The sequence below is a fragment of the Rhea americana genome, unplaced genomic scaffold, assembly GCF_003343005.1.
Source record: "Rhea americana isolate MKP2758 unplaced genomic scaffold, rheAme1 scaffold_55, whole genome shotgun sequence".
Lineage (NCBI taxonomy): Eukaryota > Metazoa > Chordata > Aves > Rheiformes > Rheidae > Rhea > Rhea americana.
In genome coordinates this window covers 1716163-1729652 of record NW_028186701.1, presented here as the reverse complement: position 1 = coordinate 1729652, position 13490 = coordinate 1716163, and the positions used below count along the sequence as shown (strand labels likewise).

General features: G+C 38.1%; 1 protein-coding gene across 1 annotated transcript; it reads right to left on the bottom strand.

Annotated features, from left to right (window-relative positions):
• Window positions 1-370: 370 nt before the first annotated feature.
• CHMP5 (charged multivesicular body protein 5) lies at window positions 371-11294 on the bottom strand. The gene is made up of 8 exons (XM_085318683.1): window positions 11142-11294; window positions 7289-7393; window positions 6650-6696; window positions 3712-3805; window positions 3561-3632; window positions 2450-2558; window positions 1942-2054; window positions 371-1434 (listed from the first exon to the last, which is right to left on the bottom strand). Exons 1-8 carry the CDS (start codon window positions 11208-11210, stop codon window positions 1384-1386), a joined length of 660 nt encoding a protein of 219 aa, XP_085174809.1. The 5' UTR covers window positions 11211-11294; the 3' UTR covers window positions 371-1383.
• Window positions 11295-13490: the final 2196 nt, after the last annotated feature.

Below are 13490 nucleotides of genomic sequence, written 5' to 3'. Positions count from 1 at the left end.
GGGGGAAGGACGGAGAAGCAGGTTTTTAAACACTAGAAAGAAAGCAGCCGTGTGCCACAGCTGCTTAGCTTTCAGGGAGGGGCTTTCTTCAGCTCCCCGCCCACATACACTTTCCCTTTTGCCAAAGCATCCTGTAAGCCGTCTCAGGTAACACTCAATTCCTTGGGCAGCTTCCCAGCCGCTAGCACAGTGCTTCCTGCTCGAGTATAACGTGTTATTTACCAACAAAACCGACAAGAAGAATTCTTCAGCAGGATAAACACCTGTCACAAAAACATCAGGTTATGGTCAAATACACTTTCAGTTTAATTAGACATGCTTATGTTTGCTCTGTGTAATAGCAGCTAGAGGGATACGTTCTAAAGACCACTTTGGAAAAAAAATATCTTTATTAGTGTTAAATAAAGCTGTTCCTATACAAACATTTGTACACTAAGTGCATCGTCACAAAGCGTTTTTCCTTTTAATTAAGAATGATTTCCAGGCTTGACAACTGATCTTCAGCACTGGAGTTGAGGCTTGGCAGCAGTCTTGTATTTGTGGCCAGTGAGTTCAAGAGAAGGAAGACAGTAGTTTGATCATCTTTTTGCGAGATACTTTTTTTCCCCCCTCCTCTCCTTATGACTTCTATTGCTGAGCAGAGTAACTCCTGACAGGAGGAGAAACGTGGCCAAAGCAACAGTACAGTTTAAGTGTGATACTGCAAAGGAAGTATATATGATATTTTTAGGATTGGAACCAGGCTCCACCTCTGAATAAGCCTGTCCTCAAGCAGCTGGTGACAACAGTGAGAACAAGTGGCGGATTAAGATCATTACCAAAAACATCACACAAGAATCAGCTATCTAAATGATTTTATGTCACAATGGAATACATAGGGTTAATGATAATCCTACCATTTGTTACAGCTATCAGGAAGGTTACAATACAATAGCACAAAAGTCTCAAGACTGAAGTAGTTTTAAAATGCATCTAATTCTTTATCAAATAAGCATAGAAGTAAGGAAGCTATTTTACAGAGAGTAAGCAGCAACATACAGTCTTAGTTTCAAGAAAGAGAACCATAATACAAAAGTCAAAACAGAGCTCAGCTATAAACAGCCACCTTTACTCCTCATGTATTACTTGTCCATGAGACACAGGAAACCAAAACCTATTAGACTGACTGCTTCCACTGAAGGATTCTGTGACAAATTTTTCATTAATAGAAAAGTCAGTAGTAGAACAACTTTCTTCAAAGAAAGAAAACACCATCAGCCATTCATATTGCATACTAGGATGTAGTGATATTAAGGTTACACTGGAAGGATAAGTTTTCCAGAATTAAAAAAATTCTTGATTTGTAAAATGTAGTTCACTATATCCACTGTGCTTTTTAAACATTTATGTAGCAGGGATCTTGGGCAACCCAAATTCATCCACCAAGACACCATCCTATAAGAAGAAAAGAGAAACAAATTAATAAATGCTCCAATCGGAACATTTTCCAAATTTTGCAAATTTTTCCTCACAATTTTCTTTTAGTGATATATCTGTAATTATCATTGTGTATCAAATTAAYCAAAATAAAAGCAGTTGGTATTCTTTCTCACTACTAAGCTGTATTACCACCCTGAAAATCAAAAATATGAAAAACTTTAAGACTATGAAGTCTACCAAGACAATAGTTAGAAAATGCCATCTTAGCTCTTTAAAACTAAGTACACTGTATTCTGTCACATACAAATCTTTGGAAAATACCCAGTTATCATGAAGGTAGCTTATGCTTTAGAAGGCTAATTCATCAGCGAGCATCCCACATAAGTAGATCACCCAAAAGACAGAAAACATATCAAGCACAATTTTTGTTTAACATACTGAGGATTCCAAAGAGCAGGCAACCCACATAAATACAATTAATTCAGAAAAAAAATACATTTTGCTTTTAAAGAAAAGTCTCACTTTGTTTTTTGTATCAGTAGGAGTGCCTTCTGGGATTGCTGGAGCAGATGCAGCTTCATCTAAGTAGGAATTGTCTTCATCAGCTAAAATTTCATCCCCTAGTGCATCCAGTTCTGAAATAGAATAATAGAATTATTATGTAGGTTCAAAAATTAAGCAAGGCATTTCTTTTTTGAGAAGAAAGCATCTCTTATAGAAAAACATGGTTCATAATGAATCACTTTGCTCCTTTCTTACTTTCTTATTTAGGTATCATTCAGGAACATGTGCACACACAGACACACAGAACATTTTTTCCTTCTCTGTGGAACTCCATTAGTATCTCCTTCACATTTGCCTCATACTTTTGTTATGGCACTTGAAAGAAGCGCAGGAAATAAAAGTTAAGTTTGTTGTAAGAAATGCAGGTTTATATTTAAAAGAGTAATTAAAACATGTTTTTAATGCTTTTGAGTATTTGGCTAATGAAATTAAAACATCACTGTACTTTCTCCTCCACCTTCCTAACCTGCTTCCAAGTCATCTTCATCAATCTCTGGTGTTCCATAGCTACGGCTCAGTGCTTCCTGAACTTCATTGGCTTCTTCCATCATATCCTCTAACTGATCTTGTATGTCCTGGAACAACGAAAAATTTCAACATGTCTGCATCCAATAGTTTTAGCTAAATTTATCAGTTTAACCACAACCAGTTGAGTACTTCCAGCATACAAGAAACTCACAAATGTTTTAATATATAAATCCTTTTTCTGAGGTAGCATTAATACAAACTTCTACATACGTATTCAGTATTACAGCATGGCCTGAAATACTATTACAAATGTAATATAAACGATGTATCAGGTAGAGGAGGAACTTCACAACAATGTCTTTTCAAAACCCCGATAATTTTTGTACTCTTCAGGGCAAATTCAAAAGCCTATAAAAATAATTTGGAGCCTACTATTTTCTTGGAAAAATAGGAAAGTATGAAATCTGGAGAGCCAATCTACCTGCTGGAGCCGGAATGTGCCAGAACAAAAGAGTAGAAGATAYTGTAGCATACCTATTAGCACTGTACTTAGATTCAAATAAGAAAATCATCCTTGTCTAAGGATTTACAATACAAACAGTTTTAAAAATAACACAAGAAATGCCAACACTGACATTTGAGGAACATTTAAGTGCGCATGCTTGAAGTTACATTTCAAGATCTTATGTTTTTAAAATGCATTTTCTGAGGACACCATGAGGCCTTGCAGGCTTCTTGAAAATATTTATTTTCAGTAGCTGCCATGAATATGAACACAGGGGGGCAAAGAAGTAGCAACATGGGRAAAAAAAAGGAAGAGGATAAAGACTGTATAGAACAAAGTAGTCACTAATATTTGCATAGAAGTACAGAAGAAAGGAAGAACAGATGAATATTAAAGATTAGCCCAATATGGAAATAACACTAAATGCAGTAAAGGAAACGGCTGACTATGTAATACCAGAGAAATTAGGAAAGAATGAACACCAAACAAAACAGAAACCAAAACAAAGCAATTAGCTTGTGGTTTAGTTACTTAGTCCACCACTCCCATCACTATTTCAGTACACTCTTTCAATATTTTCAATTATTACAAAGCAGCAGCTCACCTCAATTTGATCAATTTTGACTTGCTTATAAGCTTTCTTCATTTCTTTCACTCCCAGTTTCATTGCATCAACCTAGAATAGAATGAAACAATGTGTTTTTATCTAACGTAGCATACACAAATTAAAAAACGTGAGATTAATATTCAGGTACCGTTGTCTTTGTATCCTTGAGTGCCTGAATAGTGTAATTAGCTTGTTCCATATTAAAAGACTGCTGTGATAGATTATCCCGCTGTTGTTCATACCTGTTAAAAACAATGAAAATTACGGTTTAAAAACATCACTACACATGCTACAAAAATACTCTTTAATTAAAAAAAAAAAAAGCAAAACAACAAAAAACAGTACTGTGAAGACGGGAACAAAATTAAAATTTCTAATTTATTACAAACAACAACAATACTCAAATAAATAACTTCATGAACAGAAAACAAGTTATTTMAATCTTGTTTCACAGTCCATTATATACTTCTATATAGTTAAACCCAGTATTTGCCAAAATTACTTTTGAATTAAAATTCTACTTTAACGGATGGTAAGACTGCTTGTATAAGCTGATATTTTAATAACTACAAACTGGAAAAGTATATTGTTGCCTACTAGTGCTGTAAGCAGACTAGAAGGGACATATGTTATCCAAAAAAGGGGCTTTGCCCTGCAATTTAGCATGGGGTGGGAGGGAAAGGTCAAAATGGAGAATGGAAACTGTTATGGCTAACCAAAATGATAATAAAGACTTCAAAAATAAAAAATTATAAAAAAATACACACAAGAAATCATTCTTCACAGAGCCAAAGTTGTGTCTAATAAAGACCAAAAGAACATAAAATACGTTAGGTTAAAAAAACAGTGAGGAACAGGTTGCATAAAGCATTAAAACAAGCAATAAATCATTCTTCAAACATCTGAAGCAGATGCAAGAGAGTCTGTAGGGTCTACGGACACTCAGAATACATAAGGAAGCAAAAATGATGGTATACCAGAAAAACTACACCCCCCCCCCCAATCCTTGTTCACTATGGAAGCACTTGTAATGTCTACGTACTGGAAGTCTCCCTTTATGATAGGCTATAGGGCATCTGACAAAATCAAGCGTAAACAGAAGATGGCATGGACCAAATACAAACAGTAACATACAGTTGGCTCTAAACATCATTCATTTGATAATTTTGAGGYAATTCAGAATGAAAGAAATTAACTATTCACTGGCATATAACTTTTTAGTTAATCCCCAGGGACTGATATGGAAGGTTGCTAATGCAACAATTTTTCAGGGGAGATCTGGATACAGCAAGACRACATCAGTACCCGTCAAATTAGAATATAGAACAAAATTAGCTTAAACTTGATCTTTTCGGAGTCACAGAGCTTTTGTAAAGGATAATTTCTCTGTTCTTCTAGAGTTCTTTGAGGGAGGCAGCAAGTATATGGATGAAGGCGATTCAGCTAACATAGCCTATTTATATATATCCAAATGTTGTCTGACAAGGCCACTCAAAGAAACAGAGTTCTTCAAGAAACTAAGTGTGCATTGTATAAGAGGRAAGGTCCTCACAAGGAGGAACAAAAGATAAGAAAAGGCCAATAAATRTAACTACTTTTACAGAGAAGGGCAAGGCACCAATATTCAGTGACCCTCAGGCCCCATGCTTTTCAGCTGACATAAATGATCTGGATCAAGGCTGACTAGTACCTGACAAGACAGTTCCCTAAATAACATCTGCAAAGCTAAGAACTGACTGAAAACTTCATAAGGGCCTTGCCAGATCCAGTGACTACACATAAAAATGGCTGATCAAAACAAAAACCAGAACAAATCAATGTACATAGGGATAAACAATTCTAATCCTCTGAGTATGAGGGGCTCTAAGCTGGCCATTACTTTGACCATTCCTCTCTAGAAATGAGAACTTGGGAGTTATAAGCACAGTTCTATGAAAAGGTCACATTAATGTTCAACAGTACAACAGGCAAAATGAGTATTTTGAGTAATCAGGAAAGGAAAAAAAGAAYATCATGCTACTGGCAAAGTACACCAACATTTTGAATGCTATGTGAAATTCTATGTGCTTTATCTCAAAAAGAATGTAGCAGAACTGGAAAAGCTTCAGAGAAGGATGACAAGGATAATCCAAACACAGAGCAGCTTCAGGACAAGCAATGATTAAGCACACTAAGATAAGGTTCAACAAGCTAGAAGAGATGACTGAGAGATATGATTATGGCCTCTTATGAGGAGCCAAGCAAACGTAAATGGGGAAACAACTACTCACTCTTCCAATACAGGCACTGAGGAAGCATCAAATGAGATTAGCAGGTGGCAGAGTCAAAAACAAAAGAAAGTAGTTCTCCTCATAACATCTAATTAAACTACTATGTTCCTTGCCATAGGATACTCTGGATGATAGAAGTTTACAGATATTTAAAAAGCAATTGAACAATTCTGTATAGRAAAAACTCCTCTGAGGGACATGAAATACCAGTAGACATCAGCTTCAGCTCAGATAGCACCTAACAGATTTCAGTTCAGAGATTACAAAATATTCTGGTGAAGCACCCTGAATGTGTGCCACGTTCTGACATTCTTTCCTTTGTATTTGTTGCTGGTCACTTTTGGAGACTGTATATTAAGCTATTATTACAAGACCATGTAGCATATCCTATCTGCTCTTCTTCTAAATAGATATGATTACATGTGCTACATGTGATAGACAGTCATAAAGGGTGCTGGTAAACTTCCTATGAACCAGGGCAAGATCGTAAAGTACATTATTTATAATAACCAAATAATGATCTAAAATTAGGCTTTACTCTTCTAATAAAGCAAGTTCAGGAGTCAAGTACACATAAGCATTTTTAAGTGAGCTTTTCCCAATCCAAATTTATATACTCACATACAAATATGGCACAGATATGATGACACAAAATCTGTACACAGCTGTTTCTGAAAGACTGACCATGCTAGTTCAGCTATTTTATTGCAAGAATGCTGAGAAGTAACRTACTGAAAAGATAAGTGGAAAGCGTGCCTCTTTCCTTAAAGAAAACAGCTTTTGATTAACTCAGAACCAAGAAAGGTTTAAACTTACATTCGCTTCTGCTTTAACACTCTCAAAGCTTTCTGCTTTACTGTATTCTGAAAGAGATAAGCATAACAATATGAGGAAAAGAACTGCACTTTACTCTGGCTTATACTATTTCAACATAACGTATGGTATTCTAGCTCTTAAATTCTTTTTTGACAAGCAGAATACGAAGTCAAATTTGATCAATCAGAATCATCTTTCATCAACACATTTTAATGGTCAGCACAAAATAATCCTGCAAAATACTTCAGCAACATTGTAATTGATGTTTGTCCCCTTGCAAAACTGTGTTTTCCTACTTCACTTCTGAACAGTGCAGACCTTTGCTTCTGGCAGGTGAACTAAACAGCTTCTATACTAGACTGAAAACAGAAGGAGGAAGGGAAGTAAGCAAGTTATTTCTGATTTGGGGAAATCACATTACACTTTAGATGAAACAAAAAACCCCAATGAAAATCCAACTATGTTAAGATGCACATTTGATAGAGACTTCAGATTAAAAATAAACCTGTAGGATCTTATATAATTTCAGTGATGTTAGGCACAATTTTAACCTGAAGAAYTGGCTACAGTATCAACCCATTAAATGACAAAAATTGAGTCCACATCCTCTCATGCATAAACCCCACAGAAGTTTCTTACCTTTGCAGGCCCCTCTCTCATCTTCTTCATTTGATCCTTATATTTCACTAGCTCTGCATCAAGTCTAGCGATTTTCTTGTCAATTGACTCAGCTCTGCTATCCACCTTTGATACAAGACAGGAAAAAAGAAAAAAAAAGAGAGAAAAAAAAACATTGAGATGCTATTCATTGGACAATAAAACAACAGCCTTATTTTGAATGTCTCTGAAKATTTTTTCCATTCAGCAGTTTTAGAAAACAGTTTAAAGTTTGTAAAAACATTCAAAACCAGAATCAAGTGAAACATCTTCTACAAGAAGCACAAGGAACACTCTGAGGCTGCAGTTAAGTTCTGTATGTAACAAGACTCTCTGCTTTGGGATGCTCCATTGCATACCCAACTCAGGCCACAGCYCTGTTCAGGAACTTCTGACCATGTACAATGCCAGGGACTAGGCCAAAATGCATAGAGAACAACTTAGGCGTGCCATGTTGGCAGATGAGGGGGCAATGAAAAATGGACAGGGATGTGCCAGCAAGACTAGAAGCTTACTTTTGGTGGGCAGGGAATTAAACTTCAATATTAAATAAATATTCAATATTAAAACTTCAGATTAATACTTATGCTTTGACTCCTGGATTACTAGCTACATTTACAAGACCACACTTAAGCACTGTTTCAATTACTTCCCAAAGGCACCTAATTATRTGTCACAGCTGCACTTCTCTATCACTTCCTGCAAAGGAAACCAGGACACAGCAGTTGGAGCAGTTGGGCATGGCAARTAATCTGAATTCCTTATTGCTCAACATCCCCATAGCAGCTGAAATAACACAGTAGAACACTCCTCCAGTGGTCAACCCTGACCCAGCCCAAAATGTATCACGTGGCCACCATTACAGTAATATATTTTAAGCCCACTCCATAGGGGGATAAAAGATAATTACATTACCAAATATAGATATAGATTATTCTAAACACATATGCAAAAAAAGAAAAAAAAAAACAAAACAAAACAAAACATGGCCCCCAGGCCATCTTATGATACACTGACAATTGTGCAACATTCCTTTGAAAACATCAAAATTATCTTTTTAGCTTTTCATTCAAAGAATCTAGGGATTAGAATATAAGAATATAATTACATTCCAATTTTAGTGCAAGACAAACTAGTGTAAATTTGGAATTTGACTTGCTATCAGTGTATCTAAACATATAGAATTATCCTCTTTTTAATTTTTGTGTCTTTATGCTCCTTTTAAACTGCTGTTCTGACAGCAATATGCTTTTGCCAGAGGCATTCTGAGCGGAGTATTTGACATGAATTCTCTCTACACTAGAGATTAAAGTGCTCAGTCACAGTTGGCATTGAAAAAATTTGCATTAAGCTTTTCATTATGCTAAACATTTCACTAATAAGAAGAAAATAAGCTATTTATGATTTTTAAAGTCTTGTACGTTCCAAGTCTAGCAATTCTTCAAGGTCTTCACCAGCTAAATGCATCTTTAAAGCCAGCCTCCTTCACAGGGGAAAACCAGTTATTTAGACAAGAGTCTACAACTATACACCTAGATCTAGGAAGATCTGCCTCAGTCTCTTTGTYTGTAATGCTTATAACCTACATAAGGATTTCATAAACACATAATCTGAACTTTTAAAATCAATCTGAGCGTCATGAATATACAGTACATCTGCTACTGCAAAATTAGGTAAGATGTGCTGGTGTTTCAGCTTCCAAGTCCAGAAACTTGATGTTTAAATGCGCACATTACTTAGAGCTACACATACATCGGGGGGTGGGGAGCTTCAAGAATTGATCTAACTTATGCTAAGGAAATCTGTATTATGCTTTAAGCACCTCAAGGAGRTGCTTTCTATTATTCACAAACAAAACACATAGGAGCCCCTTTTTTGTGCTACAGAGCTCAACCTAAATGCAGGAAAGTAAAGCCATATTCCAAATCCCTATTAATCAAACCAGCAGCTTATTCCAGTATTTATAAATTTATTTATAAAATAAATACACACACACACTTTCTTTTTAATTTTCACGATATTCTTGATTTCATAGACTCTTGATTTCATATCTTAAAACGCATAACTCATTATAGGTTGCAAAAAAAAATCACATTTGTAGAACGAATCTGGAACTCTGCTTTGCAGTTAACATGATATGTCTTGTACAGCAACACTTTCAGAGAATGTAATTACAAATAACTAGAAAAAAATGAAACTGCACAGCCAGTAGATCATAGCTTTGACTTAAAAAAAAAAAAAAAAGAAAAAAAGAAAAAGAAAAAAGGAAAGAAAAAAGAGAAAAGCCTGTATTGTCAGTAAAAAGCAGCTGTTTAAATTACACTTTTATGTACACCCAAAATCCATGGGGACTGAACAAGCTCCTTATGGAAGCAATGCTGCTGGCATATCTAAATCTGGCTGGTCTTACTCTGATTTGCCTCAACAATTGAAAGTGTACATTATCTTGGGAGTGGCAAGATCAGTCTTGAAAAAGAAAAATCTAGTAAATTAATACTTCTGTTGTTGTGAGGAAAAGAAAAGATTTGCTGGTCTTCAGCTTACATTGCCAAAAGGGAAAATTTAAATGTAATCAAGAGTACCTCAAATGAATTTCAGAGTTTTGGCTATYCACCAAAGCATTCGTTGGTAACAATGAGAAAGCTCATCTTAATTTTTGAGCATACTTCTAACTTATGGAAACTAAACAGTTTTGGCTCAAACTGAACAGCTTGAACTTATGGTTCAAACAAACTAAACGTACTTGGAGCTACGTTTTAGCACTATTAAAAAGCAGCATGGATTCTCAGCTAATAAAGTAACACTCTACAAAAAACATTAACCACAGACTGGTGTGCATGGGTTTGTGTAGTTACTGCTAAAAAATTATTAGGTACTTAGAGTGTCATTTAAGAAGGTCATCACTGGGAGAAAGAGTAAAACTTCTRGGAGGAAACTGGTAACCTTCTAAAGGAACTTCTCATTGGCAGGTTCCGAGGACAGCACTGAAACAGCCTTGGACTAGAACACTTTGGTTTATACTACAAGCATTATCAGTTTGTCAAGAAATCAGACACGTATTCAAGATCACTGTACTCCTTTTTCACCACTTAATCTGTAAAAACACACTACATTTTTCTCTGCAGGTTTAAAAGCCAGAAGAGAGTCATGAAATGACTAGATTAACCTCCTCAAAACTTTTCTAGATCCTTTTCCCCCCACCCCTCCTTTCCTCCAGACAGGCCAACCTTCAAACAGCTGCGAAGAGTTCTGCCACATATCTCCTCAGCATTGCTTACTTGGGCTGGTTTAGCTGCCCTTCTGCCCAGATCTTCACCACTGACTCTACAAGAAGTCGCTGTGCAGCAGAGAGACAGCAATTGTCACCCTTCTCTATCCGCCACACGATGCCTCCTCTCCGCCCCGTTGTGCACTGGAAAGGAGGGCTGGGTCCCTCACTGCCATCCCTGCTTTCCCACAACCCGGCACGGCAGGAACTAGCCAGAGCAAGCAGGACGGCAAAGAAGAGGAGGTAGAGATGTACGTTCAGCTATAGCCACGGCACGGCACGGCTGTACGCCTGCACACCTCCGCGCGCAGGTACGCGCTTCCGTGTCTACTAACCCACCCAGGAAACTAGGCACGCACCTTTACACCGACAGCCGTGGGCACCGCCCGCACTCTCGGGGTGCCCGGCCGGGCCCGACCCAGAGCGGCGCACCCGGGGCCAGGCAGCCCCCGCCGCTCTCCCGCTCCCTCCCCTCGCCCCGCTCAGGCGCTCCGCGGGGGCCGGGAGGGCCGTGGCAGCCGGCTGGGCGGGCGGCTACGCGCCTCGCCCCAACGGGAGGGGACTCACCGTCCCAATACAGTCGGTGAGGCTCGGCGGAGGCGCCTTGGGCTTTGCTTTGCCGAAGAAGCGGTTCATGGCGGCAGAGCTCTGACGCGACGACAGCGGCAGCCTTCTCCCACCGACCCGGAAACCCAAGMCGACTCCGTACGCCAATGCGCCTGCGCGAACGCCTCGCCGGAAGAGCCTTGCGAATAGTTGCCCTGCTAAGGGCAGAAGTACTGTTCAGCAATATCCATCCTTCCTTCCGCCCTTCCGTCAAGGAAGACGACGTGTGATTGGCTACTCGAAAATAGGCGGGGMAAAGCAGAGCTTATTTAAAGGGTCCGGCGTGGGCCCCCGTTCTGAAAGTGCAGCAGCAGCGAGGAGTGATGGGGAGTGGCTGGAGTCCGTCGTGCACAGGGCGCTCAACCCGGCCCTGGTGCTCCGGCGGGGTCTCAAACCGCGGCAAAGTGGTGCATCTTGTCAAAATCTCATTCCTTTATATGACATTGAACCGAAACACGGTACAAGACAGCCTCTGAAATAACGAGCTAGCATTCATATTTCATTACTTGAATATAAAACTTCCCAGTATTCAAATAATCACTCTGTAGTGCCGAGTCTTTGGATATGACGTAGTTCATTTTGTATATGCTTCAGCAGTACATCTTGCCAAAACTATTTTTTAGCCAATAACCAAACGTAAGACACAGGATAAGCTTATCCTTACAAGGGATTTTCGCTAGAGTAACTGTCAATCTAAAAATTAGATTAAAGTTATTTTTGCTATACGAAGATGAATCCATAGTAGGAAAGTATAGAAAACCTCRGGCAAACTTGTCTGGTAGATTAAATACTATAATCTCAGTATTGGTGCTTAAAATAAATTTCTTCCCTTTTATACCTGGAGCATGGCAATCTGAGAAAAATAAAGGTGGCTACATACATGGATGTGTGCGTGTAAGCTGCAAGTTCAAGTGTAGATCAGTGAAGACGACTGTACATTAACAATGAACAGAAATTGCAGTAGCAGTCATTCTTTACAACACACAGTAGTGTTCAACTGATCCTAATCTCCTCCTTCCTAAGCAGTCTTTTTTTCCCCTTTTTTGTCATATAGTTTTGCTCTAAGATTGACTGTTTTCATTAGAACATGCAATCATGGGCTGTCRTTTGATGCTCAACGATAAAAGTCAAGGACAAATAGGGATACTCAGGACTTGTGCATGTAGCTGAATTCAGCTCTGGTGATACCTCCAGCTAATCATTTGCACTGTACAAAAAAAAAGACTGTAAAGTCTTATTTAGGAGCTGGCATGACAAGCAAAAACTACTTGCTCTGTCCTTCAATATTGTCCTTCAATGTACTTAAATACAAAAAAAGGGCATTTAGTAAGTGTCCTGGCCATTTTAAGGCTGGAGTAAAAAACGCCTGCTTATAAAGACGACACTTGCAGGAAAGCAGTTGTCCACCCCCCCACTCCCCTCCCCCCAAAAAAAAAAGGAAAGAAAAAAGAAAAAGAAAGCCAAATAACCCACCCACCTTTTTAGGGAATTCTGAACTGAAGAACAAATTGGGCTGCAATGCACAACTGTCATTCTGAGTGATGTGCGTACTCTTCTACGCATGTTACTGCTGATTTGGGCAACCAATTGCACACTAGTCTTGCATCTCCTGAAGCATTACCAAATCAAGCCCCAACTTGACCGCAGCTTAGAAATCACACTAGTTTTATTGCTAGGAGATCTGTTCCTGATGATAGTTACTTATCTAGTCCAATATTACTGCACGTGATTAGGTCCTTTCCACTATTCACTCCTTGTTTTCTTCTTTAGGAAGTAGTATTTCTTCATAGGAGCTAACATAAGAAGTTCCACATGGTTTTACTTTGGTTAACAGGTGTATCTTCATTTAAATTGAGGCAGGACACACACTTGCTTTCAATCATTTGAAGATTCAGTAATATGCCAGTTTTAAATGATGTTAATAGCTTAGCATAGGTATTAATAATGGAAATAATAAAAACACTGGGCAAGAATGTCTGCCTCTTCAGTGGCAGTTCATGTCTATAGTTTCTTTTTGAATTAGAGAGTCTGAAGGTAACCGGTCAAATTACTACATACTAATAGATCAGACTTGCAATACTTAGGGCCATTTCCTTCCCTGATAAACTCTCTACTGGAAAGCTGAAACCCAAATTACGCCAAATCAYTGTTATTCAGCCACTAGCAGAAATCAAAAGATTACTTAACCAAATAAAATACTTGGAAAGCAAGTTTAAAACACGTTTCTTAGCACTGACGCAGGAAAGTGAAGAATATAAAATTATTACATTGTGCATGAGCTTTTTGGGGAAAACTTTTGAGTTTTATGAG